Source organism: Sceloporus occidentalis, unplaced genomic scaffold, assembly GCF_023333645.1.
Source record: "Sceloporus occidentalis isolate IW3139 unplaced genomic scaffold, rSceOcc1.0.p SCAF_382, whole genome shotgun sequence".
NCBI classification, from domain to species: domain Eukaryota; kingdom Metazoa; phylum Chordata; class Lepidosauria; order Squamata; family Phrynosomatidae; genus Sceloporus; species Sceloporus occidentalis.
The window spans coordinates 275,968-303,817 of NW_028317362.1; the positions used below are offsets into that span (position 1 = coordinate 275,968).

General features: G+C 47.6%; 1 protein-coding gene across 1 annotated transcript; it reads right to left on the reverse strand.

Moving 5' to 3' along the window:
* Nucleotides 1-29: 29 nt before the first annotated feature.
* Nucleotides 30-27,791, reverse strand: LOC149273385 (C2 domain-containing protein 5-like). The gene is made up of 25 exons (XM_089506391.1): nt 27,702-27,791; nt 27,377-27,463; nt 27,116-27,287; nt 26,692-26,787; nt 26,316-26,471; nt 25,998-26,196; nt 25,285-25,409; nt 18,728-18,813; nt 18,425-18,533; nt 14,179-14,293; nt 13,162-13,257; nt 11,361-11,552; nt 11,092-11,278; nt 7,457-7,621; nt 7,106-7,246; nt 6,919-6,982; nt 6,687-6,748; nt 6,324-6,422; nt 3,666-3,755; nt 3,332-3,419; nt 2,854-2,940; nt 2,147-2,248; nt 791-975; nt 507-653; nt 30-143 (listed from the first exon to the last, which is right to left on the reverse strand). The coding sequence occupies exons 1-25, from the start codon at nt 27,789-27,791 to the stop codon at nt 30-32; spliced, it is 3,054 nt and encodes a 1,017-aa protein (XP_089362517.1).
* Between the last annotated feature and the right edge of the window lie 59 nt (nt 27,792-27,850).

Genomic DNA, 27,850 nt, shown 5'->3' on the forward strand with positions numbered 1-27,850 from the left:
ACGCGGCGCCGGCATGCGGGACGCCGGATTCATGTGGCGCCGTCTCCCTGAGGCGCGGGGTGTGCGGCGGCGGCCGCGGCTTCCAGTTCTGATTCGCGGTTAAAGATCACGGCGTCTCCGCTGACGTTAATGAGGCACTGCGCCTGCGGGGAGAGGAGAGCAGAGGATTACACCCCGTACCGGCCACCAGCGGACCCTCTGACCACCCATCCCAGTCCCTAAACTACACGAAACCATTAACATGCAATTATATCAAAGTGGGTGGTAGATAAGTGGAACAGCCTCCCAGCAGAAGTGGTAGGGGGTAATACAGTGAGGGTATTAAACATGCCTGGGATAGACATACGGCTCCTGAATCTAAGACGAGACCAACGACTGATTAAGGGTCTCTACGGGATGGAAGGACTGGCAGAGTAGACGGGGGCCGGATGGGGCCGATCTGTAGAGCGCCGCGGAATATGATGGCGATATAAATGATTCCGTATGTACACAATGCAGTAATGCACCTGATTCTTGTTGGTATTCTCCATGAACACGCACTGCTTCATGATATAGGACACCACGGCGTTGCCCCCGAGAGCCGCCACGTGCGCCCGGACCATGGCGAACACCTCGCAGATAAACGCGTGCAGGAAGCCGCTGACTCCGCCCTCCTAAAACCGTGCAAAAAAACAGAAAATGAGTGTTTCTAGAAAAAAAAAAAAAGTGAAATGAAACCAGCTTCAGGCGCGTCGGGGGGGCTCCGCGGGGTGGTCTACGGGGCCGAGGATCACTGTGATTGGTCTCTCACCTCGCGCAGGGACGTGGTTTCTCTGATAAAAAACATGTTGATGATCCCGAGGTATTTGGTAATTTTGGCCCCGGGGATGAATGAAAGGGGAGTCATCTTGACGACGGTGATGGCGGGGACCGCGCCGGCGGATCGGTGCCGCAGGAGCCCCTCGGCCAGCGGACTCGCCTTCTCCAGCGACGTGGCTGAAAGGAAAGCAAAGCAGTGAGACCCCGGGGGGGGGGGCAAAGGACGAGGGCTGCGAGATACACAGCGATCGGGGGCGACATTCACACGCGGTACCGGTGAAGCAGGGCCGCGTGGCATCATTAGAGAGCGAGTGAATGAAGGAGGGTCATGCGAGAGCGTGCATGCGCAGATGGCGGGGAAAAAAAACAACATTCCTGCAAAAAGAATCATAAATGAGAGCAGCAAAAATCGACAAAACAGGAAAAACCAGGAAAAAAGAGGGAGAGAAAAGGATCGCGGGATTTCTGTCATCGGGCGGAAGGATCATCGCGTTTCATAGAGTGTGAAAGTTGGAACGAATATCGAGGAGATTCCCGGGAGTCTGAAAATCCCCCGAAACCAACGGCAACCGCTGACAACCAATGGAAATGTAATGCCGGGGTTCAGTAAAAACACGGTCTTTGCTGTGAAACTGACCGGTTTTAATTGTTTATTATTTTTAATTGTAATAATTGTATCTTTAAATTATTTCTCGCCCAAACAGAGCCCCCATTATTCAAAGCTACGGAGTCCCCTGCGGGGGGGGAGGGGGGGCGGCAAAAGACCACCAGGAGGAAATTAAATAGAAATCTACCTCCAGCAACGCTCTGTCCTTTTAAACACTTTTCCAACTGGTGCAGGAATCGGGAGAGGAGCGCGGGCTGCGTTCGGGCCCCTTGGGCGCTTTACAGCTTGATGTTGCTAGTTTCATGCTCTAAGGGTTAATCCAACATGCCTACAACATGACCGTTCTCAATCTTGATACATTTCCCGTTTTCTGCTTGTGGTGCATTGTGGGAATGTGCATGCGCGACGCATCGGGACCGTGCAGACAGGACGCCTTAGTGCTATAGATCCCTTTCACTGGACGAGACATATTTTAAAGATCTCTCGGCTGTTATTCCAGAACAATCGGGGTTTTTAACCATTTATCGTCCAGGTTTAGCGTTTCGGGCACCTGAACGGGTAAGATTTGGGGAACGTCACCTAAGGCGCGTTCTGTAGACGCGGTGACGAGGGGCCGGCAGCTTTCACACTCCGCTAACGTGGCGCTTTTGATCTCGGTAGCCATTAATGAGAAGGAAGCTCCAGCCGTCACCGCCGTGGATCTGAAACGATCGTCGCAAGCGAGAAAGGAGAGCTGCCTACTTGTCTTAACCGATCCGCGCCTCGCCATGTGAGCTCTCGCTTTAATCTGCTCTATCCAGCCGCTGCATCTGTCTGCAAAGGAACCCAAATCAACAGAAGTGGCTGGAAACGGGAAACAAACAAAAAACAACAAAAAAAGAAAAAACACATCGATGGATGACGGTTCTTCTGACGAGACGGTCTGCGGAGAAAAGAGCGCCGCGGAGGATGCACGCCCCACTCACCTCGCTGCGCGCCCCACTCACCTCGCTGCGCGGCCCACTCACCTCGCTGCGCGGCCCCCACCGTGGATCCTGTGCGATCCGGGAAATCTGCAGCGAAACAACGTAACGGCGGAGAGTTAGAGAGCAGCGGGCGGCCGTGACACGATACAAACAGATAGACAGGCGACGCGGTCACTGCGGGTTACCCCAAAATCGAAATATGCCTACACTACAGTCAGGAGAGGGGGAGAGTTCGACGCGTCGGGGGCACCATGCGCGGGCTCACTCGCTGCCGGGGGTCCCTGATCTGTGTCGTTATAAACAAACATCGCGGGATCAGCAATTGACTCTGTAAAGGATCAGCGACGTCCGGCTAAAAATAAACATTTAACTGCATTTAAAGCTAAGACCCCAGAAACGCGATTACGGAGCGCCGGCGGCAGAGCGCCCCCTGGTGGCTGACACAGGATATCCGCCCGATTATCATTTCCATGAAATCATCACCTTTTGCCGGAGAGAAGGGCTGGAAGCTCGGAGAATCCGAATTTAATTCCATGGAGAACTGAAGCTGATCCTCGGTGTCCGTAGAACCTGGAAGAAAAACCCACGCGGATTTCGCAATGAATGGAATTACTGGCGGTCGGACCCCCGACGTCCGGGCCACGGGGCATCGTTTTCAACAACTACAATATATATAAAACCGTCAAAATGCTTTAACGAGTTAATTCTACCAAAACATCCTACCACGCGATACATGCGCGGAATCAGAGCCCGCAGACCGAACACACAAACGGCGCTGTTTAGTAAAAGATTACCAGAGCGCCGGCAGCGCGGGGCGACGGATCTAGGAATTTAATTAAAGGAAGAAATACTCTGCGGGGATTTTCTTTATGAAAGGGTTAGTTGCTGCCTCCCTGCCCCGCGTATCCCACGCAGTATCTGCACCGTACATGCGCGTTACGGCAGCATGCGGGGTCCCCACCTCGGGTCTGCGCTTTCTCCGCTCTGCTTCTGCTTCCTTGCAACGCGTTTTGTTTGTCGAACCTGATCGCGACGGCGGTGACGGCAACCTGCAGGCGGGTACAAGAAACAAATGAGTTCGCGCGTCCTACCTCGCTTACTGCACCGACCTTCCCTGCGGCTAATACCCCTGGCCACATGCCCCCCCGGCGGCTAATACCCCCGGCCACACAACCCCCGGCGGCTAATACCCCAGGCCACATAACCCCCGGCGGCTAATACCCCCGGCGGCTAATACCCCCGGCCGACTCGATATCATCATCAGAGATTCTCCTCTATAAAACGAAACGATTGACCTGAATCGACTCGTCTTCCGGGACGTAGACCGTGAAATTCACGTGGCAGAGGCAGCAGGGAACCATCGAACGCAGCTTGAAGTAAAGACTCTGAGACACAAACGGAGACAACGGCGGCGGATTATTAAACAGCAGAACGTAACGTATAATCCCAGCGTATAATCCCAACACATAAACTCAGTGTATAAACTCAACATATAATCCCAGCGTATAAACTCCGCGTATAATCCCAGCGCATAAACTCCGCGTATAATCCCAGCGCATAAACTCCGCGTATAATCCCAGCGTATAAACTCCGCGTATAATCCCAGCGTATAAACTCCGCGTATAATCCCAGCGTATAAACTCCGCGTATAATCCCAGCGTATAAACTCCGCGTATAATCCCTGCGTATAAACTCAGCGTATAATCCCAGCGTATAATCCCAACACATAAACTCAGTGTATAAACTCAATATATAATCCCTGCGTATAAACTCTGCGTATAATCCCAGCGTATAAACTCCGCGTATAATCCCAGTGTATAAACTCCGCGTATAATCCCAGCGCATAAACTCTGCGTATAATCCCTGCGTATAAACTCTGCGTATAATCCCAGTGTATAAACTCCGCGTATAATCCCAGCGTATAAACTCCGCGTATAATCCCAGCGTATAAACTCCGCGTATAATCCCAGTGTATAAACTCTGCGTATAATCCCAGCGTATAAACTCTGCGTATAATCCCTGCGTATAATCCCTTCGTATAATCCCTGCGTATAATCCCTTCGTATAATCCCAGCGTAAAAACTGTCAGATATTTTATCATAGAAAACATGTATTCCACATATTCTGTATTTTACATGAACACAAAATGGAGTCAGAGCCATTTTATTTTACTTAATCATATAGTGATGATTTCTTTTTGTGTTTGTTCCCTCTATAATTGAGAACAAAGAAGTATTCATGTATATAGATGTTTCAGCGTATATATGATACAATTAATGTTATCTTCCATGAGAAAGTTAAGGAGTAGACGCTGCATATCCTTGGGAACGTAAATTCGTATGGGGGATACATGGTAAGACTACCAAGGCCTGAGTTACTATCTAGGAGGTAACACCTAGCGATAAGGGTGACCAAGGATAAATTCCAAACACATATGTAATGGTTTTAAGTTAATTCTTAGACAAGAGACAGGTAAATTAAGAAATTACAACGTAATTATGAGTAGAAATCCTAATTTTAATGGGTAAAACCCACCGTTATGATTGGAGAATTCCTACCAAAAGGTGGGGGCTATGATAATAAGCCCTGTCTTTAAAAGCTGATGTCTTTAAGAAAAAAAGAAAAAAAAAAAAAGATCGCACCCTGAAACAGACAGACCCTGACGGACTTATTCACCAAATTTACCCCAGAGAATTGGAATCTTAAAATCCTGACACCATAATTTTACTCTTAGAGTTACTTGGAGTCCTAACCTATATAATTTGTAGAAAGTTATATTCTTGCCCACTTAATTTCTTGCCACTGAACCTGGATTAATTTCTACAAGGACCAGTTGGACCACAGCAACAAGTGGTGGTAAATATAATTGTTTTATTATTCTGAATAGAGGTGAATTTTGTCTTCTTTGTATAGAATTCCCTGTTTCCGGGAAATAGTATATTGCATTATTGTATATGGCGGCTTGTGAGACTGCAGCTTATAACCCGTGATAATAACAATAATGAAAAGGTATTTTTACCTGTAGATGAAGTTTGACATTATTTGCATCTATTAGGAACTTCACTAATACTCGTAGACATTATTAAATTACTTTTTAATTTGTCATATTAGTTAAACTAATATAAGAGAGATAGTGATATCTCTATTACTGCCCGGATTATTATCAATTTTTGGTTGCTGAGTGGACTGGAAATTAATTGTGTGTTAGACTCATAAAATAACGATTCATATTGATAACTATCGATAATATACTGTATTTGAATTGATTCATTTTTGACATGTTTTAAGAATTTTGTGTTTTATATCATGCACTGTGTGACTCATATATATATTTTATAAATTGGATTTACAATAAATAATATTTTTATTGACTATCGTGGTGATATCTATCTAATTTGAATTATAATTTTCGGCGATCTGAAAGAATTTAGGATTGGAGATAAAATATAGGGTATCTCCTTAAATTAATATTGTGGATGTGGTACTACAATCTTTGGTAGCGTCGTTATTTTGCGTGTGTGACGAAATATTGGTTTTGCCTATTTTGTCTCATTAATATCCCTAACACAACTCAGCGTATAAACTCATCATATAATCCCAGCGCATAAACTCAGCGTATAATCAGATGCTTAGTAATTAAGGCTGGCAAATGGAATCAATGCTCGTAATATCCCCCCTTTGCCCACACAGCATATAATATTTGCCCCGCTCTGCCCACACAGTAATATTTGCCCCGCTCTGCCCACACAGTAATATTTGCCCCGCTCTGCCCACACAGTAATATTTGCCCCGCTCTGCCCACACAGTAATATTTGCCCCGCTCTGCCCACACAGTAATATTTGCCCCGCTCTGCCCACACAGTAATATTTGCCCCGCTCTGCCCACACAGTAATATTTGCCCCGCTCTGCCCACACAGTAATATTTGCCCCGCTCTGCCCACACAGAGTTTACCTTCAGCAGATTCTCGCAGAGGTCGTTAAAACTCTTATTGAGCGTCGGGTTCGTTAGGCTCATGTTGGGGAGTCGGATCACCCTGACGGACGTAAACATCTGCAGCGACAAACAAAGGGTTAATTCCCGTCAGGTCACAGAAAGAGCGCCGATTATCCCGCTGATGGCGACCCCTCCGCACACCAACCCTGTCGCAAAGCACTAAAAGTGGAGTCGTTCCAGTGGTTGCCGTGGTGATTTTGTTCTAGAATCGCGCCTTACATCTATAACACTAAAAAGTGACATCAAAAGGCAAACACAAACGTCACGTTCCCTGATGATGTCAGAAGAGGGAAGCGTTCTGGGGCTCGACCCGCTCATCACCTGTATGTCCGTCGTCCAGTTATTGATTCCAGGCATGATTTCCGTGTTACAGCTAAAAAACCCTAAAAAGGAAGAAAAAGACAATAAAATCGAATAGAATTCACAAACCTCTAAGAGACACAAATAACAGCGATGAATACTTTCAGACCTCCTCATTACGGGGGGGGGGGGCGTGTCTGGGGGGAACAGCCGTGCCTGGGTGGTCCGCGCGCGCAGGGTTTAAGAAGCTCACCTGGGGGAGGCGGTACGTCGGTGAGCAGCGAATGCACGTCCTCCATGGCGTCGGTGTCATCGATCTAACAGAAACATTAAAGAGCGAAGGTCGGTTCCAAGTGAGGACATTTTGTGGCCGCTGAGATAATTCCTCCCCGATGAAAGCTACATTCACGCCGTTCGCCTTCGAGGTCTCGCTTCCTTACCTCCAAGACAAACGCATCCTTTTTCCCGTGCGATAAATCCAACTCCGCCACCTCGTCCGAGCTTTCGGACTGCGACCGGAGCAGCCGTGACCTCTGGCGCGGCTCCGGAATGGGCGACCCGACGGCTTCCTCCAACACCTCCTGGAATAAAACGAGACGAACCCCAACGAGTAACGACTGAAAGCGACCTTCGCATTCCTCTGCGAGACAGACGGACGGACAGAATCCCTGCCGGCACGTGACCCCCGCCGTCAGCAACAACGCAGCGGCCCCCCGAACAGGACGGACAATCGGGTAAAGCGGGCGACAGGGTCGTTTATTCCTCAGGATAAATATTTATCAGCCGCTTACCGGGGGATTTATCTCGTAAAGCTCTTTGTTCTTGGCGATGGTCTCGTTGATCTTCTTCTGCACGTGGGAGATGTGCTGCTCCGAAGCCCCGTCGCTGGGGGTCTTCCCGGCAATCTGAATGCCTCCAGGGGCAGGTAACGAGGCCAGGTACACGCCTGTGGCAGACTAACACGGACACGTTAGTTACACATGACCTGGAATACACTTGGACACACAACACGCTAACCAGCAACTCCCAGAATGCACCCCCCCACCCCCCGGGTCTAATCCTCACTGAAATTAAACTGTTTCAGGACTGATCAGAAAAAGTGCATTTTATCAAATAAACACAGGACTAGATTAGAAAAAAAGTTCAGGATTCACAGAATATTTTTGGTTCCAAAAACCCTAATTCTCCAGCTAAGCTGCATATACACAACGTAACAATATATATATATAACGTAACAATATATAGAATAATATATATATATATAAAACGTAACAATATATAGAATAATATATATATATATAAAACGTAACAATATATAGAATAATATATATATATATATAACGTAACAATATATAGAATATATACAGAGCCGGCCTTAGGCGTTGTGGCGCCCTGTGCGGACTACTTCTCTGGCGCCCCCCCCCTCACTACCCCCCCTCTCTGCCCCTTCAAACTACCCCCCCATGCCCCTTCAAACTACCGCCCCTCAAACTACCCCTCCCCTCTGCCCCTTCAAACTACCCCCCCTGCCCATTCAAACTACACCCCCCCTGTCCCTTCAAACTACACCCCCCCTCTGCCCCTTCAAACTACACCCCCCCTCTCTGCCCCTTCAAACTACACCCCCCCCTCTGCCCCTTCAAACTGCACCCCCCCCCACTTACCTTGTTGCCGGAGTCCTGCGGTGAGAGCGGGAGGCATCCGTCTTCTCTCTCTGCCGCGGTGCCGGCATTTCATGTTGAGCGCCGGAATAGTCCGGCGCTCAACATGAGATGCCGGCACAGCGACGGAGTCACGGAGAGTAAGGGGCGCCGAGCGGTTGCCGAGAACTTCACGAACAACCGCTCGGCGCCCCTGACCGGGACTTAGATTTAAGCGTCGTTTTTTTTTAAAAACTTTATTTAACATGAATGATGTTAAATAAAGTTTAAAAAAAACACAAAAAAAAAAAACCGATGCTTTAATCTAAGTCCCGGTCAGGCGCCCCTGCAACCATGGCGCCCTGTGCGGTCGCACAGGTCGCACACCCCTAAGGCCGGCCCTGAATATATATATAAAACGTAACAATATATAGAATAATATATATATATATAACGTAACAATATATAGAATATATATATATATATAACGTAACAATATATAGAATATATATATATATATATAACGTAACAATATATAGAATATATATATATATATAACGTAACAATATACAGAATAATATATATATATAATGTAACAATATATAGAATATATATATATATAACGTAACAATATATAGAATAATATATATATATATATATATATATATATAACGTAACAATATATAGAATAATATATATATAACGTAACAATATACAGAATAATATATATATATATATAACGTAACAATATATAGAATATATATATATATATAACGTAACAATATATAGAATAATATATATATATATAACGTAACAATATACAGAATATATATAAAACTTAACAATATACAGAATAAATATATTTATATAAATATATATATAACGTAACAATATACAGAATATATATATATATATATATATATACACAACGTAACAATATACAGAATATATATATATAACGTAATATATAGAATATATATATATAACGTAACAATATACCGTATTTGCTCGATTATAAGACGACCCTGATTATAAGACGACCCCCCAAAATCTGAATATTAATTTAGGAAAAAAAGAAAAAGCCTGAATATAAGACGACCCTAAAGGAAAAAAGTTTTACCAGTAAATGTTAATTCATGTAAACTATTTTTTTTAATAAAAGCTATGATTGAGCAAAATATTTTTTTTGTTTTTATTTCTTGTATTTTCCAACCTGTCCCCCAGTTACGCACATCTGCCCCCAGGCTTGCCACACCAATATGGCACTGTGGCCCATGATATGCCTTTTAACCCTCTATATGCCACTGTGCCCCATGGTATGCCTTTTGACCCCCTATGTGCCACTCTGCCTCCAGAAATGCCTTATACCCCTATATCCCATTCTGGCATTTAGGGGGTTAAAATGCATATTATGGGGCAGAGTGGCATATAGGTGTATAAGGCATTTCAGGAGGCAGAGTGCTCTATTAAATGCCCCCTTAACGCCACTCCAGAAATGCCCTATGCCCCCATTTAACACACACACACACACACACACACCCTATACCCCCATTTAACTAACACACACACACACACACACACTCTCCCCTCCCCTCCCCTCTCAGCCCTCTCTTACCGGTGCTTCCAGCCGGGGCAGCGGGTTGACGTCGCCTTCTGCTGCAGCCGGAAGGAGGTGGAGTTGGCAGCGGGGGTTTGTATGCGTCCGTCGCGTATACTTTCCCCGGCTGTCAGAGATCAGAGTTCCCCGCACCGGTGCGGGGAACTCTGATCTCTGACAGTCGGGGAAGGTATCCGCGACGGACGCAGACAACCCCCGCTGCTAGCCACACCTCCTTCCGGCTGCAGCGGACGTTGTCTACGCGGATCGCGTAGACGTCAACCCGCTGCCCCGGCAATACAGCAGGAAGCACCGGTAAGTGTGTATGATGGGTGGGGGGGGGTGAGACAGGAGGATCCAGGTCCCCTGCAGCGGTGCGGGGGATCTGGATCTTAGTCTCCTAATCAGACTCTATTTGAGGTCTGATTAGAAGACGACCCCGATTAGAAGACGAGGGGTATTTTTCAGAGCATTTGCTCTGAAAAAAACCTCGTCTTATAATCGAGCAAATACGGTATATATATAAAGTAACAATATATAGAATATATATATATATAACGTAACAATATATAGAATTATATATATATAAATATTTATATATATAACGTAACAATATATATATATAATGTAATAATGTAAAAATATATACACAATATAATAGTGTATATAATGTAAAAGTATATATAATGCAATAATGTATAAACTGCTATAATGTAACAATGTATACACCTTTATGATGTAACAATGTAATAATGTATACACTGTTATGATCTAATAATAAAATAATGTATACACTGTTATAATGTAATAATGTAAACACTGTTATAATGTAACAATGTAATAATGTATACACCGTTGTGATGTAACAATATAATGTATACACCGTTATAATGTAACAATATAATAATGTATACACCGTTATAATGTAACAATGTAATAAAGTAACAGGATCTCAGCTTATATTCACTGCCGTTATACTGCGCATCCCGAGTTTTCCGACCACCGCAGATCCGTTGCTTATACGTTGTGCAGGCGGACGGGCACCACCGGGTCCCGGAGCGAGTCCTGTACTGCGCGGCCGTCATTGTGTACATTTCCTATGACTATTTACTTCTATTTAATAGTTTGAAGGTTCTGGGGTGGGCTAGAACGTTTGGAACCATTATGTGGTTTGGGGGTCTTCACTTACGGCCAGCCCGAGCAGCATGTTCTCGCCGACGGTGATCTGAATGCGGAGGCCGAACAGGCTGTTCATGCTTCTCAGCTTCACCTTGTTCATGAGCTGCGTGTGGAGCTCGTACTCCATGAACGGCAGGAGGTTACTGACGGCCGTGGCGTTGGCTTCCGCCTGGCCTTTCTTCTTAAGCCGACATAACCTGGCGGCAGAGAGAACGGGTGTGAGCGATAACCGTGCACCGGTAACACGCATCACGCGCGGCAGATACCTGCAGGACTCACCTTGCTTGAATGAGACAGCCTTTCCCCACCACTGGCGCGTCGGCGGGCAGATCTATGGTGGTAAATAGAACGTCCGGGACCTTGTGCTTGTGGCAGCTGTAGCAGAACGTCAGATGTGCCGGGAAAGGCATGTTCAGCTCATCGTAAGGGATGTGGCAAAAAGCGCACGGCGGCGGGGATCCGTCTTCAGGCCTGATCGCGGGAGAAACGAAAACATATCACGGCCGCGCATGTTTAACGTATCAGAAAGCGCAGCGAAGCCTGGATACTGTCAATCAGAAGAAAACTCGCTGGCCACAAGGGGGCGACACAGTCCAGCACGTCATACAAGAGGGCGTTGCGGGGCAATTTATCTTTACTGCTGATAAAGGATTGCAATAATATAATATAATTATAATAATGATTATCAACCTTTAGCTGCCTTCTGATTGGCTGAAAACACCAAAAAAACAGAATCAATTATTTTATTATTATTTAATGATCTATTATATTTATTTTTTAGATTTATTTACTTTTTATTATATTTACTTGTGTTTCTCTGCCCCTCTCATTACCTGCCTTCACTAAAATCATTTTTGCAGCTCCTCGTCTCTGAATGTATTTTTTTTTTTTAAATAAAATCCAAATTAATGCAATATTGGGAAGCAGATATAGCCACAAATATGTAACCCTCATCAGCATTGTTACCCTCTGTGGCTCCCAGTTCTTATTATAAAGCAATTTATTCCGCATCACAACATTCTTTCAACCCAACAAATTACAGAAACAGAAAAGTGAGAATTTTTTGGGGAATAATCATTAGCCCCCAAGTTATGTGCCGGCCGGCTGGGGCCCGAGGAGCTGCTCTGGCTTTTTAGAACTGTTATATTATTAATATAAAGATTATATACAAGGATGATTGTAAAACCCGACAGATTAACATAGATTTGCCAGATCTTTGAAAAGACGCGCCGTTTAGAAGACACGGCATTCACCACGTTTTATACGGCGACCGTTACAATGTACGCATTCACACGCGCATGCTCCACGCAGCTGGTTACATATGATGTATGTTAGTTCCGTTTGAGAACACGTGTTTTTACTTTGTGGCGTTATCAGTCGTGTAAATGGCAAACGTGTCGGATTTGGGGTAGTATTTAAAGAGGCAGCCTCCCGACTTACACAAAGACCCCCGCTTATGGCACGTAAAATAAGTACGCTGTATCCGGACAGTGGAGATACCCCCACTCGCTAGGGCCACATGCCGGGGGGGGGGGGCATTTATTAAATGGATCATTAAAGAAAAATCAGATAAATATATATGAGAATTAAGCCGCTGCCTGACTGTTCCCGACAGGTTTACCGAGTCGGGGGATTACTGAACGATCATGCGCAATGGCACAGAACCCGTGGCCAGTTTTTGGCAATCTCCCAAACGAAAACCTCGGTGAAGAAGCAGCGGACTAACCGGGCAGAGGCTGGATGACTTGGAGTTAGAAAAGCTCTAAAAAGTATTTTTACTCCCCGTAACGGAGCCCGGGCTGTCGATGCACACGTATGTATTATTTACCCACCCTGCGGACGAGGAGGTGGAACTGCCCGTTTAAATGTCCCCAAACGCTGAGAAGGGAAGGCCGGGTCCGCGTGGCGCAGACACGGGTTACCTCTGCGGCTGTTAGTGAGAACGGGTTAAGCGCGTGTCCTGAGCCCTGACCGGTCCTGCGTAACCTACCCTAAAAGGAGGCAACTATCCTGGTTCTGAAGGTAAAAATCAACCTCTCCCTTGTCTGACCCTATCAAGAAGCCGGGCTGCCCAGACAACCTTTGATCCAAACAGCATTCGGTGCCGGCATCCTGGAGAAAGCGAGGGTTCAGTGCGGCTGCGGTGCCGGAGGCCGACAAGATACACACCTCCTCGCTGCAAAACAGAGGGAACACGGGGTTAACTCCACATGCCAAGCACAATGCACGCAAAGGACACATAGTATCGATAATACACGCAAAGGACAATACGCGCAAAGGACACATAGTATAGATAATACACGCAAAGGACAATACGCGCAAAGGACACATAGTATCGATAATACACGCAAAGGACAATACGCGCAAAGGACACATAGTATCGATAATACACGCAAAGGACAATACGCGCAAAGGACACATAGTATCGATAATACACGCAAAGGACAATACGCGCAAAGGACACATAGTATCGATAATACACGCAAAGGACAATGCACGCAAAGGACACATAGTATCGATAATACACGCAAAGGACACATAGTATCGATAATACACGCAAAGGACAATACACGCAAAGGACACGTAGTATCGATATTACACGCAAAGGACAATACGCGCAAAGGACACATAGTATCGATAATACACGCAAAGGACAATGCACGCAAAGGACACATAGTATCGATAATACACGCAAAGGACACATAGTATCGATAATACACGCAAAGCACAATGCACGCAAAGGACACATAATATTAGCACTACACGCACAGCTCTTTTCAGAACCTGCATGTAACGCGGGGGGCTCTGCAATAACAGCTCCCACCGATACGCAAGTGGCTGCAACCCAACTGCCCGCACCTTGCCGCCTTTAGAGTGTCAGCTCCTGGGAACAGAGCCCTTGATTGCGTGGAATGCTGTTCTATGGCTTATTTTGGCAGAGGACCAGTAACAGTAAATTTAATCACGGGACGCGCGCCCCGGACGCTCTCCCCCTGCCCCTGCACAGAGGTGTCTTTATCCCAGCGGTTCCGGGCTGCAGACACGTTCCGAGTCTCCGCTCCTTCGCGTGGCGGCGCACACGGGCGATCGGACTCACCAGATACTAGTGGACTCACTGTAGCCGACCACAGCGTGGCACCCGAGGGCCCTGGCGTGAGACTTTATCTCCTGGCGAATCTCTGCCCACCAGGCGTCTCGTGTTTCCGGTTCATCTGAAGAAAAAGAGGGGAGAAAGAAAAACTTAGGATCCAACGTCCGGTATCTACACCGACCGGCCACAAGCTACAACCGGCGGTCTCCATACACTAACCACGAGTCTCTGCCTCACGTGTTACAAACACGCCGCTCTGAGCAGACGTCTGCTATGGTAACAGCGTGTTTTCTGCATTATTACATCATCACGGGTCTCTACATACAGCCCGTCCGACTCGTGCAGCGGCAATCTTCTGATACGCAGGAAAATCGGGGGGGCTTTTTTAGGGGACGCAGAGCTCTGCCCGCTTACAAGAAATATCATCGCAGCCTCTGCGGAGTCTGCAACGTCAATAAGACCGTTGCGCTCTAAATCTCTTGTTGTATCAGAAAATTGCACGTGCATAAATCAACGTTTTGGGGACTTTCTCCTCGGCTTAGGTCCCTCAGCATACAAAAAATACCAAGCGACTTCAGCAGGTACGTTACCAAAAGGCCACGCTCAGTACAAAATAATACCATTTGCCACAATGCACGGGTGCTGCGGATGTCGTGCTATTAAAGCTCGCAGCAGCGAATGCGATCGACAAGGAATTTTATCTGCAACCTACAACTTTCATAGCTGTGCAGACAGAAAGCGCGGACAGGAGGACGGGAGACTTACCTGCCACGTCAGACACGGCACGGATCAAACAGGGGGGTCACTAAACGCAGCAGCACACTCCGGCCACAAGCGGCGGGGGTCCGAGGCAAGCGAGAAGAAAGCAGGAAGACGGAGACGCCTCTAACCCCCGGCAAAAGCAAAGCTGAGTGCACTCGGCAAGGCAGCCACTAATGGGTACTCTAGTGCATGCGCGGATCGTGGCATCACATACAGAAAACCATGGCAGCTCACTGAAACGCAGACACAAAGAAACGTCCTACGGGAAGCACTGAACGGGCCGCGCGGGGACGGCCGCGCTCATCGACAGACCCGAAATAGACTGAACGGGGGGCTTACGGGGGGCCGGGTCTTGTGTGTGATGTTAGCAGAGATTATTTTGTTTGTTTTTTTCACTGAAATCCAATCAGAATTTGACTCGAATTTGATGATAAAGATCTCTCAAAGCGTTTGTTGTGTAAACGCGAAAAAAAACACGTCAAGCAGCAATAGTCACAGGTGACACGCGGTCAATCCGAGCCCCGACACGCTAGTAAAGTCACCGGTTTATGGCAGTTGTTTTGTAAACGGATTTACCGGATTCCACAGAAAACGTAAACGGCTCGCACCATCGAGGTCCGCTGGGTAACTGCTACATTGTTTCAACTCAACTATTAGTGAGCGGACCCCAATGCACCAATAGAAAGAGAGCCCCCTGTATTATTTCAATGCATCAATAGAAAGAGAGCCCCCCTGTATTACTTCAATGCACCAATAGAAAGAGAGCCCCCCCGTATTACTTCAATGCATCAATAGAAAGAGAGCCCCCCGTATTACTTCAATGCACCAATAGAAAGAGAGCCCCCCCGTATTACTTCAATGCACCAATAGAAAGAGAGCCCCCCCGTATTACTTCAATGCACCAATAGAAAGAGAGCCCCCCCGTATTACTTCAATGCACCAATAGAAAGAGAGCCCCCCCATATTACTTCAATGCACCAATAGAAAGAGAGCCCCCCGTATTACTTCAATGCACCAATAGAAAGAGAGCCCCCCCGTATTACTTCAATGCACCAATAGAAAGAGAGCCCCCCCATATTACTTCAATGCACCAATAGAAAGAGAGCCCCCCGTATTACTTCAATGCACCAATAGAAAGAGAGCCCCCCCGTATTACTTCAATGCACCAATAGAAAGAGAGCCCCCCGTATTACTTCAATGCACCAATAGAAAGAGAGCCCCCCGTATTATTTTAATGCACCAATAGAAAGAGAGCCCCCCGTATTACTTCAATGCACCAATAGAAAGAGAGCCCCCCCGTATTACTTCAATGCACCAATAGAAAGAGAGCCCCCCCGTATTACTTCAATGCACCAATAGAAAGAGAGCCCCCCGTATTACTTCAATGCACCAATAGAAAGAGAGCCCCCCGTATTAGAGAGGCTGACATGTCATGGAACTTTCTGGCTACTCGGCAGAAGAATCCAGAACATTTGGGGTTCATACTGAAGACTTCAAAAGACTTCCAGACGGCTGCCCGTGATTGGATCAAATAAACGAGGGGACAGAAAGCCCCCGATCCTGGCAAAGTATCCCCCGGCGACCCTGTTTATAACATACATTCCATGGAAATTCCCGGCGTGTCAGCTGCCTGATGAAATGCCTGCGCAGCTGCCAAGCGGTGACGATGCCCCCCGGCCGCTTTGCCCCGGGACAATGGGTGAAAGGAGCCGTCTTACCCCGGGAATGTCATACAGAATAGGAGGCATTAAAAGATTTGCAGCAGCTGGCGACACGGAAACAGAAATTTGCTGAGACGCCATTATTTTTTATTCTAGTTTGTTGTTCCTGCGCAGGAAGTAACCCGGTAACGACGCGCGATCACAGCGACCGCCGCTTTGGCGTCAGATACATAAAGTTACGTTTCTTGGATTATACAAAACGGGAAAAATCTATCATATTCCTTTTCCGCTTTCGGGAATGTTTGGGGATCAATGTGTCTGCTCGGGGGGGGGGGGGGTCGCCATCATTACATCATTGTTTAAAATGGGTCATAATTTTCTAATTTATATTTTTCTCCTCGATCAAATTTATGAAAATATGCAGGAATCGGGTCCGGGGGCCGTGTTGGGGGCCGCAGTGCAACCTTTTACCGTAAGCTAAACTTTTCACTGAGCTGCCATAGTTTTCGCCGTCATACGATCTACACGGAAGGATGATGATATACCTGAAGTGTAACAATTCCAGTCTAGCAGTTTGTAAGATCTGGTGTTACCCATAATCCCGACAAAGGCTGAGTTTAAAACAGCAAATTAGTGGGTCAGTTACAGAAGCAGAAAGACACGGAGAGAGAAGAGAAGAGGGAGAGGGAGAGGGAAGAGGAGAGGGAAGAGGAGAGGGAAGAGGAGAGGGAAGAGGAGAGGGAGAGGGAGAGGGAAGAGAAGAGGGAGAGGGAGAGGGAAGAGGAGAGGGAAGAGAAGAGGGAGAGGGAGAGGGAAGAGGAGAGGGAAAGAAGAGGAGAGATAGAGAGGGAGAGAGAGAGAGAGAAGAGGAGGGGAGAGAGAAGAGGAGGGGAGAGAGAAGAGGAGGGGAGAGAGAAGAGGAGGGGAGAAGAGCAGAGAGACACGCGCAGGCACAGCTTACACGGAAACTGCAACGACAGACAGCACAGTTAATAAAAGTTTGGAATGATCTGGAAGAACCGGCACCAGTTATGGCCAAAGTGTATTATTTTGTGAACATTTTAGTGTAAAACTTTCCTGCGAAAATCCTTACATTTTTATGAAATTTTCGATTTTGCTGAAAAGCTCTTTGAGCGCCGGTATAAAGAAACAACGTCACCCGGCAGAGACCACGGCGGGCAGGTAACCCGCGTCCAAACAGGCCATAAAACCTTGTTAAAGGGCAGCCAATCAGAAAAAAGTGGGCCAGGTGCATTCTGGGATACACCACCTTCTCAACAATGGAGAAACTTTATTAGAAATGAACATTTTGGCCGCTTTTACGCTGATTAACGTCTACTTTTTGGTGGCAGCGTCAGTTTTATGGACAAAATAATCAGAAGAAATAGAAATCCCCCAAACGCAGCCCGCAGAGGAACGCGTCGGCGCATGCGGCGTCAAAGAGCTTTTCTGAGGCGTTACGGCCATTACGGAATATTACAGAATATTACAGAATAATGACAGTGATAACGACCCCAAAAACCGCCAGATACCCCGGAAGCATCGAAACGCGCGGCACAACCGTTATTAAACCCCACGCCGGTGCATTACCACCTCCGACAATGCCCAGTGTTTTGGGAGATTTTGCCTCTCTTGCGTGCCCTGTGCCCCGCCCAGCCTCCTGACATGTGCAGTGCCCCTCCCACTGACACACCCAGTGCCCCCCGCCTGACACGTCCCGTTCCCGCCTCCTGACACGCCCCGCTGCCTCCCAGCCTCCTGCCGCACATGGTGCCCCTTTCTATAAATGTGACGCGCATGTCGCGAGCGCCGCGTAAGAAAACACGTACCAGGATTGTGAATCCGATCCAGAAGCTTGACGGAGCGTGCGCTGACCACCCCGCCGGCGTGAACGAGAAATCCCGGGGGGAAGGAGGTGAGAGTGAAAAACGGGAACTCCTGGGAGGAATAAAAAGACCGCGTCAAAATCTTCACTTAAAACATTAATTTAAATGGGACACGTGGCATTAACGCAGCGGCACTTTTAGTATCAGGTTTATAAGAAGCAAACATAGTCCGCAGCGCGGTACACAATGACATCATTACTTGTGTATGAGGATCTGTGACGATACAAACACACAACGAGCGATTACCCTCTGCTCCAGCGCGGTCTGCGTCTGCTGCCTCAGGAGGCCTTTAAATGCCCCTCCATCTCTTCCTGCGCTGCCGCTTCCCATTCCTAGGGGGCAGTATCACAGAGATAAAGTCAGCCATCGCGTTCCACGCCATTCCTCACCTCCCTGAGCGCCGCCGTCGGGACCTGAAAGTCTGGCTGTAATTCTACGAGCAGGAGCTGGAAGTGTTATTTAACGCTAATAACTCGTTACCGCTGCACTTGGGAGTCAAAGGTCGCGCAATAGAAGAGCCGGTCGTCTCCGTCAGCTGATCTCAGTCACCGCGCGCCGCATCTGTCTAACGGCCTTTTGGGCAAACAGGGAGCCGCACCTCGCACCGGCTGCTTTATGCGAGGACTGGCGTTCGGCTACGGCTACTGGAGGAAGAGCTTACAATCACTTGCCAGTAGACGAAAAACGCACAGGGTTATGTCTAAACAGCAATTCTCGAACGAAGTGGAGCAATCGCCATGGAAACCACCTCTTTGCTCCACTTCTAGAATTGTCCTTTCTACAGAACCCGTCGGAATGTTCCAGAATGAAAAGTACCGGGGGGGGGGTCCTGCAATTATCTGACCAGACAGTAATAATGGCAGCAAAACATAAAAATTGGACAACTGCTCACAAAACAATGGGGGTCCGGAGCAGCAGCGATATATATCGTGTATTCCAGCAGAGAGAGGGGGGAGAGAGGAGGTCGGGACAATGGAGGAGTCAGAATGTACCAACGCGTTTCACCATCTCCGGAGATCACGGGGGGCTTCTAGCCGGACACACGCCAACGTCTACGGGGTAAAAGTCTGCGAATCTGTACCCAGAGTCCCCCCTCGAACTAACGGGGGGGGGGGCATGAAGCTTAATAAATCATTGGTCACTGGTTGCCGTGTGGAGGACAAGGACCATAGCAACCGGAGAGTTCATCTCCTCCAATAAACTTCACCGACAAAACGACTAGACAAGAAACGACACTGTCGTGCATGCACACACCACAAAACGGGCTCACGGCGGGTTTACGCGTCATGGCACCGGACACGTGTAAAACGAGTCGGACATTTATATAGATATGTTAGTAAGTTGTCTAACTTCCTGCTTATCACATTATTTTAGTTATTGATTTTTTTTATTCAGGACAGACATTTCTTTTAATGGTGACCGGAACCCCCCCCCCCCCCCGAAAAAAAAACATCCCGGTCGGGGAAACCCAAAGCTTACCGGGGTTTTTCTAACGTGCGGCCGACCCTTAATTAACAAGCATAGACTTTCCGGTACATTTTCTATTAGTTATGGAATGAGCGTTGCCACGGAGACGTAAAGCGTTGGCAACAATGTATCACGACACAGGCGGAGGCCAAAGCCGAGCGCGGGAAATTAAAAGTGAAACGCGCCAACCGATCAGCGCCGACTTTCTTTCACTCTTCGGCAGCGTCTGACGGAACAGATAACAGGGCTGCTAATTCCTTCACTTCAACCTGATCACATACCGGGAGCTTGGGCTTTATAGGATTCTTAGGTGTTTTTTTTTTGTTGTTTTTTTAATCGTTGCCTTAAACCTTCTTCGGGGTTTTTCATGGAATATTTGAAAGCGTCCGGAGTGTGTACTTTACAAGCAATGTGCAGAATCGTGAAACGTGGCCTCATCACCATGGCAACCAATCACTAGAACATCCCCACGACCACATTACAAATGAATAAGAAACTGCATAAAAATCACCTTTTTTATAGATAAGTCCCAATCTGTTAAATAATGCAGCTGCACGTATAGCTGTTCCTGCGCGCCGCCTGTCTCTTTAGTTTAGTGCCAACACTCACCCTCACTTACGGCAGAGAAGGTAGAGAGAGTGTGAGAGCGCGTGCGAGTGAGAGAGAGCGAGAGCGTGAGAGAGAGAGCGTGAGAGAGAGAGAGAGCGTGAGAGAGAGAGAGAGAGAGCGAGAGCGTGAGAGAGAGAGAGAGAGAGCGAGAGCGTGAGAGAGAGAGCGAGAGCGTGAGAGAGAGAGCGAGAGCGTGAGAGAGAGAGCGAGAGCGTGAGAGAGAGAGCGAGAGCGTGAGAGAGAGAGCGAGAGCGTGAGAGAGAGAGCGAGAGCGTGAGAGAGAGAGCGAGAGCGTGAGAGAGAGAGAGAGCGTGAGAGAGAGAGCGAGAGAGAGAGAGCGAGAGCGTGAGAGAGAGAGCGAGAGCGTGAGAGAGAGAGCGAGAGCGTGAGAGAGAGAGCGAGAGCGTGAGAGAGAGAGCGAGAGCGTGAGAGAGAGAGCGAGAGCGTGAGAGAGAGAGCGAGAGCGTGAGAGAGAGCGAGAGCGTGAGAGAGAGAGAGAGCGTGAGAGAGAGAGCGAGAGAGAGCGAGAGAGAGAGAGAGAGCGAGAGCGTGAGAGAGAGAGCGAGAGCGTGAGAGAGAGCAAGAGCGTGAGAGCGCGCGTGAGAGAAAAAGCGAGCGCGTGAGAGAGAGAGCGCGTGAGAGAGAGAGAGCGCAGAAACGCAGAAGAAAATTCAGAGCTCTCTACTTTTTGTTTGTTTTTTGGGGTCCCGACTCATTTTCGGACATTCGTATAAATTTATCAAATTGTTACATTTTATTAAAACAAATATATAGATCCGGGAGACGAGTCTAGTTTTTACAGCTAACATTCTGTGATACTTCTTTCCTTTTTTAAAACTTTTGCCCAAACTGCCACAGAATGATGAGACATTCCACGCGATTGCCTGTAACGTACAGGAATTCCAGAGGCAAGCGTCCAAGCTGCAGCTTCCCATGATGTGTCATTATAATAGAGGATAATGCAGCGTATTTGGGGAGCAGTCCGGGGTACCCGGGGAGCTCGCTCACTGCTACTTGTCACACACCCTTCTGACACCCGAGGAGTTAAACACAACCGACGTGCTATCATCACACGGATGGGCCGGGTCCTGCTGCGTGTTACACGCGTGTGTTAAGCGGTTATCAGCTAGGGGCTTATTTTAAAACTGCAACATCCGGAGAGATCTGTTTTCCGTGAACAGAAAACAATGTATTTAGACTTAAAGTCGACCAAACACACGGTTTACATAAAGTCACCGATCCAGAGCTGTTACTTAAAGCATTCTTGTTTTTAAAGCCGCTCTTTAGGGGACGTGTTGATAAAGGGTTAATAAAGCGATCGGCCCTCACATCACCAGGCTGGACTGAACCCCAAAGCGAGAATTAAAGGGAGAGTCACCCACTGTGACGCCCCCATACTATACGAAGGCCGGGACCCCGAAGGTTCCACTGTCTCCTTAGACTTTAGTGGCCCCTCTCCTCGGAGGGTGACCAAGAAGTGAGGGGCTACATATCCCATTGGGGGAGTGTGGCCCTAGAAGAAGTAGACTGGGGACCCTGTATCCTCTGCGGCTTTACGGCTCCGACGCCTCCACCAAATCTGCCAATGTGGTTAAAGGACGACCACCCCGGGCTTTTCACTTAAATCCCATAAAAAAAAGCCAGGAATTGGGGGCTTCAATTTTGCAATCCGACCACTTTAGCTTTAGGGAGATCATTTTTTTTTATATATTCTGCAATAGGGAGAAATAACAAAAGACTGAAAGACAATTAGGAGCATGTGGTGGACACATGGAATAACCGCCCAGTAGTGTTATAAAGACATTCGGCATATGTTGGGTATAAAGGTGCTTTTCAGGAGGGGACGGAGGCTGCCCTCCCCCTCTCTAAAGGAGTCTAATAAATTAGAAAGAAGTTATTATTCTCAATGATGTTGCAGTTTTAAAACGGCCATTTTCACGCTTTTAAGAAACTTTTACACAGAATCACACGTTAGTCCCGCGATTTAAGATCTGCATGCGGGGTCTGTGAAGTCTCATCGAGCAAACGGCATGAAAGAGGGGAGAAAAGTGTCGGCCGTCCCTACCGGCCAGGAGCAGCTCGTCACTCAATGAGATGGACTTCCGCAGCACTGGGCCGGTGTGTCTGGGGTGCAGAGGGGTCGCACTACACCCCACCGGGGGGCGACAGGACTGACTGACAAATTGGGTCTCGCAAAAGAGTGCAGGAGAGCTGGGGCAAACGAACATCCTTGTCCCCCGGTGGGTAAGGGCTGTTACAGGACGGGAGCGGAGAGAGGATGGGAGGTTCAGGCGATTCGGAAAGAACAGAAATAGAAGAGAAATCAAAATATTAAAAAGCAATAATAATAATGATAAAAACAAAACCAAAAAGATAACGGTTCCTCGGAGGGATACAGATATATATTGCCTGCGTAACGAATGCCACGGGAGAAACGCATAGGGGTCACGTGGCACAACCAACAGAACTATGAAAGCAAACAGAATGGAAAGTTATCGAAATTGTGCACTTTATTCGCAGACGGCTCCTTAGCAAAAAACGTTTATTTGGTTTAAACGGCAATTACCGCATCCCACCGTGGGACTAAAGTGGTACGAGCGAGGGGGATCCAGTCCAAGGGGCCAAATAAAACCAGCGACCAGACGTTAAAATGTATCGTATTCAATTCAATAATAAGTCCAATGATCAGTGCGTAGAATATTAACAGCTTGCCCCTGACTTCCACGTGTCTCTGGTTATCTGATAACACGTGCAGAGTGCCAATTTACATGATCAGAGATATTACCCACAGCTGCGGGTCTGTATGCCGGGTGATTATGTGATAAGGGGGTAAATACCCCAAATTCCTGGCTGCAGCGGCAGCTCTGTATCCCGTGTGATTATGGGGTAAGAGGGTTATTACTCAGAATCCCTGGCTGCGGCGGGAGCTCTGTATGCCGTGTGATTATGGGGTAAGAGGGTTATTACTCAGAATCCCTGGCTGCGGCGGGAGCTCTGTATGCCGTGTGATTATGGGGTAAGAGGGTTATTACTCAGAATCCCTGGCTGCGGCGGGAGCTCTGTATGCCGTGTGATTATGGGGTAAGAGGGTTATTACTCAGAATCCCTGGCTGCGGCGGGAGCTCTGTATGCCGTGTGATTATGGGGTAACAGGGTTATTACCCAGAATCCCCGGCTGCGGCGGGAGCTCTGTATGCCGTGTGATTATGGGGTAAGAGGGTTATTACTCAGAATCCCCGGCTGCGGCGGGAGCTCTGTATGCCGTGTGATTATGGGGTAAGAGGGTTATTACTCAGAATCCCTGGCTGCGGCGGGAGCTCTGTATGCCGTGTGATTATGGGGTAAGAGGGTTATTACTCAGAATCCCCGGCTGCGGCAAGAGCTCTGTATGCTGTGTGATTATGGGGTAACAGGGTTATTACCCAGAATCCCCGGCTGCGACAGAAGCTCTGTATGCCGTGTGAATAGGGGTAAGAGGGTTATTACCCAGAATCCCCGGTTGCGGCAGGAGCTCTGTATGCCGTGTGATTATGGGGTAAGAGGGTTATTACCCAGAATCCCAGCTGTGGCGGCTGAGGTTCTGTATCCTTTTTATGAAGGAATTACCTTATAAACAGATCGCGGAGCCCATGCTGCTAACGCACTTTACTGTGAACACAATTTTGATAACTTGTGGATGAAGGGACAAAGAAACATGAATATAAAAAAAAATACAACAGAAAAAACAAACAAAAAGTGAGCGGATGCCCCTTACCAGTCTTAGGTGTCAAACTTAAATCTGTGTCAGAAGAGGAGGACTGTCGGCTGTAAGACTTGGAAGGTGAAAAGGAACAGGTTTGGTTTTTCAGAGGGGTGGAGGGTCCTGATGAGTGAGTATTGGGGTAAAGCTCTTCACTGAAGGGAACCCTGCCAGAAGAAGGTGGACACAGATTAAATAATCCCTCCGTATATATGATCAGGCTGATGGCGGGACGGACGGGAGTGAGGGGACATCACCCCGCAAAAACAACTAGCATCTGGCTCAAGCGTCCAGCGTTCCAATCCTATCACTCCAGCCGCCGACCTCCGGGACACGTCCACGCAACGAAACACAAGTAAAGCGAACACAAAGAGGGGGATAAAAAGCAGAGACTAATAAACAGAAATGTGAGATTCCGTCACAGTTTATGCAGCCGTGAAAAAAAATGCATTAATATCAGAATTAGGGATTGTTTCCTTATCCTCTAACATCACCCATGTGCCAAGGCAGGGTAACGTATCATGCCAAGCGCCGCATACTACCTACCTGTCACCCAAAATGCTGCTTCTATTGACACAGATCACTCCTTACATCCCCGGAGGGGGGGAGACCCTATTAAACGGGGCAGGAAAATCATTTATGATGCGGTTAGAATTCAAAGTCCAGGGAGGAATGCCGAAAGTCGATATATAACCCCAAATCCTTGTGTATTCGTGTTATCTTGTCAATGGATCTACACAAATTATTTCTTAGGACTGTATTTACTGTACCAGGGGCTCATGGTCCGAGTGCAGTGTCAATAGAAGGGACATAGGCAAAAGGCTGGGGTGATGCCAGCATGGGGCATTTCAGCTGCATAGCAAGAACAGAGCGCCCATACAGCATGAAGTACATGGTACCTGCCTAAACTCCCTGCCTGTCTGCCCTCTGCCGTAAGACTGCCTGCGGCCTGCCTCTCCCCAGCTCCTGAGTCTGAGTGGTCTCGTACCAGTGTAGATGAGAGTGGGAACTGACACAGAGAAGTTCTGAGTGAGCCGTGAGCCGGTAGCTGTGTGAATTGGGCTGTTGTGAGTTGAGCGATACCCGTGGCTTGGCGGCTGCACCAGCGGAGACCTGAGACAGTTGGTAGCGGAAGGTGGGAAAAAAAAGAAAACAAGTACAGAGAAGAGGCTGGCAAAGGTTAGATAATTAATAAGGTTTGGGTGAGATTGGGTTAGTGTTGGGTTTTTGGGTTTCGTACTCCTAGAAACATGCAAGAAGAGAAGAGGTAGACAGTCTATTCATTCAGTTTGTTAGGTATAAGACATGTGCAAGCGGAGAGAAGACAGGGGTCGAGACCCGGAAGAAGAAGAAACAGGGGTGTCCAAAACATGCCATCTACGCAAACCAAGGAAACCAACCCAGGGGGGTTATACCTGCTCTGGGTGCAGCGATCAGCAGCTCTTGGACACCAAAACAAAACATGAAAACCTCTGTGTGTTAGATGGAATCTCAATAATCCCACAAAATGCCCCAAGAATTTTGTATAAACGTATGAATTGTGACACTTTTACTGGTCAGGAGCCAGACTGTGTCTCAGGGATACAACACACTTTTATATATTTAAAAAAGAAACGCATAATCCACATGATTTGAGAAATAAAATGATCTGGATCTAATGAATGTATGTAAGAAAAACTCTTTCCCGGGACGCACACTTACTCTTTCATTTCCTTGCAGGGAGAGCTACACGCCGGAGCAAACGGGGCCAGGTTACTTAGTTTATCCAGCGTGCAGGCTGTTCCAATGGCTCGGACCACCAAACCGGATTCCCCTTCCAGATCAAAACACTGCAGGTAACCGACCACCGCATTCCCTCGCATCCCCAGAACCTTGAGGCCAATCTTCCTCTGCAGCTCCCCTAAAAGAACAGAGAGAGGAGGACACATTGAGAGATAAACGTCACGGCCGCGTTGCCAGCGCAGAAGAAAGCTTTCCGTTGAGAAAGTTGACTGATATACAGAAGCTCCGCTTTCTCACCAGACATTAATGAAATGAGGCGCTGCCTGGCCTCGTTAGAGGCTCTCGGGGTCCGGATCCTGTCGATCCATTGGTACTCTGGATCCTCATTCACCACGAGCTCCTCCACGAATCCATGTATGACCACGGCCCGGTATGACTTCGGGATGGATGTGGCTGCGACGCAAACACGCACGTTAACAAAAGTAATATTCTTAATTATGTGCAGCTCAAAGACTTCTCATCTGTACCAAAACGATGCAAATAAAGGTGATTTGGAACAAAACGGGGTCTTAAGATTTGAAGTGTGTAATTATTCGAGTAACAGAGCGTTTCAGAATATTTTGTCCCCATCTCAGTAAAAACAAGCAGAGCCGGCACGTTTTGTGGCACTTACTGCAAAAGAACTTGACTCCACACGACGATTGCCTGAATTGATTCAAGTCATTGAAGAGATCAACTTTCACCACCACGCTGATCTCGCCACGGATCCCTGGGTACAAAGGGGGGGGAAATGTGCGTCAGAGACGGGACCTCCACCCCTGAAGCCCTCCACCCTCAGACACTGACCACAGGTCTGAGTGACCACCTACCCTCCCCATTTGGTACAGATTCAGAGGTAAATTTGATTCTAATGTAGAATTTGGGAAACTACTAAAGAAATGTGAATAAAGTACAATATGGTGACAGTAAATCTCCAGTCACATGACTCCGCTGGTACTAAGGGGGGGCTCTTGGGTTATCGCATGGAGTCTGTACATTAGACAGTGAGCTGAAGGAGACCCCCGGGGTTTGGCTGCCGCTGGATTAGACGTGATTACCGTGTATCGTGTCATATATGGGGAACCAGCCGGAGATCACGGTTGCCGCTTCGCTGTACAACAAGGGATCGATATCGATGTACACTTTGCCGATGGCATCGTTGGCGCTGTACGTGTCGTGGTCCAGGACGGTGATCTGCAGGGGTTCGTCCTGTAAGTCTTCATCGTCCACCTGTGGGGCAGTTACCCGGGTTACAGGACCGCAAAAGGTTTACTTACCCTGAGTCATTTTCATATGATGGAGAAACGGCCAGGAATTACCTCAAATTTGAACCATTCGGAGTTCCACTGCGGGTTCAGAGATTTCGGATAAACATCCGTCTTGAAAGTGGTGTTTGCAAATTTTACCTACAGATATGTAAAAGCAAGAAAACAAGAGGACATTGAGCTGCCGCAGACTATCGCGATCAGGCAGATTATCTTTCTTTTGGTCAGAGCTTGGACGCGAAGGATAATAATGGGTGAAAACGGTTCCCGAAGCTTCCATTTAACGACACAAAAGAAACCGGATCCCGTAATCCTCACAGTGACGGAACGTTAACCCTTCCAGCTCTCCGCACATTACACAATTAACCCAGAAACTCACCTCTACGAAGGCATCGGTCAGGTCGCTGGCTCGGTCCATCACCGGCAGGTGGCGACCCGCCATAATCTTTACTTTCAGCTTTCCCGGCATGGCGAGTGTTAATCACCTAAACACCGAGGATGTATAGAAGGATGATGGGATATTATTAT

What these genes read in the sequence shown, in the direction of transcription:
- LOC149273385 (XM_089506391.1), bottom strand. Translation starts at nt 27,791, where the DNA reads ATGCCGGGAAAGCTGAAAGTAAAGATTATGGCGGGTCGCCACCTGCCG. An exon ending in CCTCATTTCATTAATGTCTG is followed by an intron (nt 26,197 to 26,315) that starts GTGAGAAAGCGG and finishes CTGTTCTTTTAG; the next exon opens with GGGAGCTGCAGAGGAAGATT. An exon ending in TCTGCGAGAATCTGCTGAAG is followed by an intron (nt 3,756 to 6,323) that starts GTAAACTCTGTG and finishes TTTGTGTCTCAG; the next exon opens with AGTCTTTACTTCAAGCTGCG.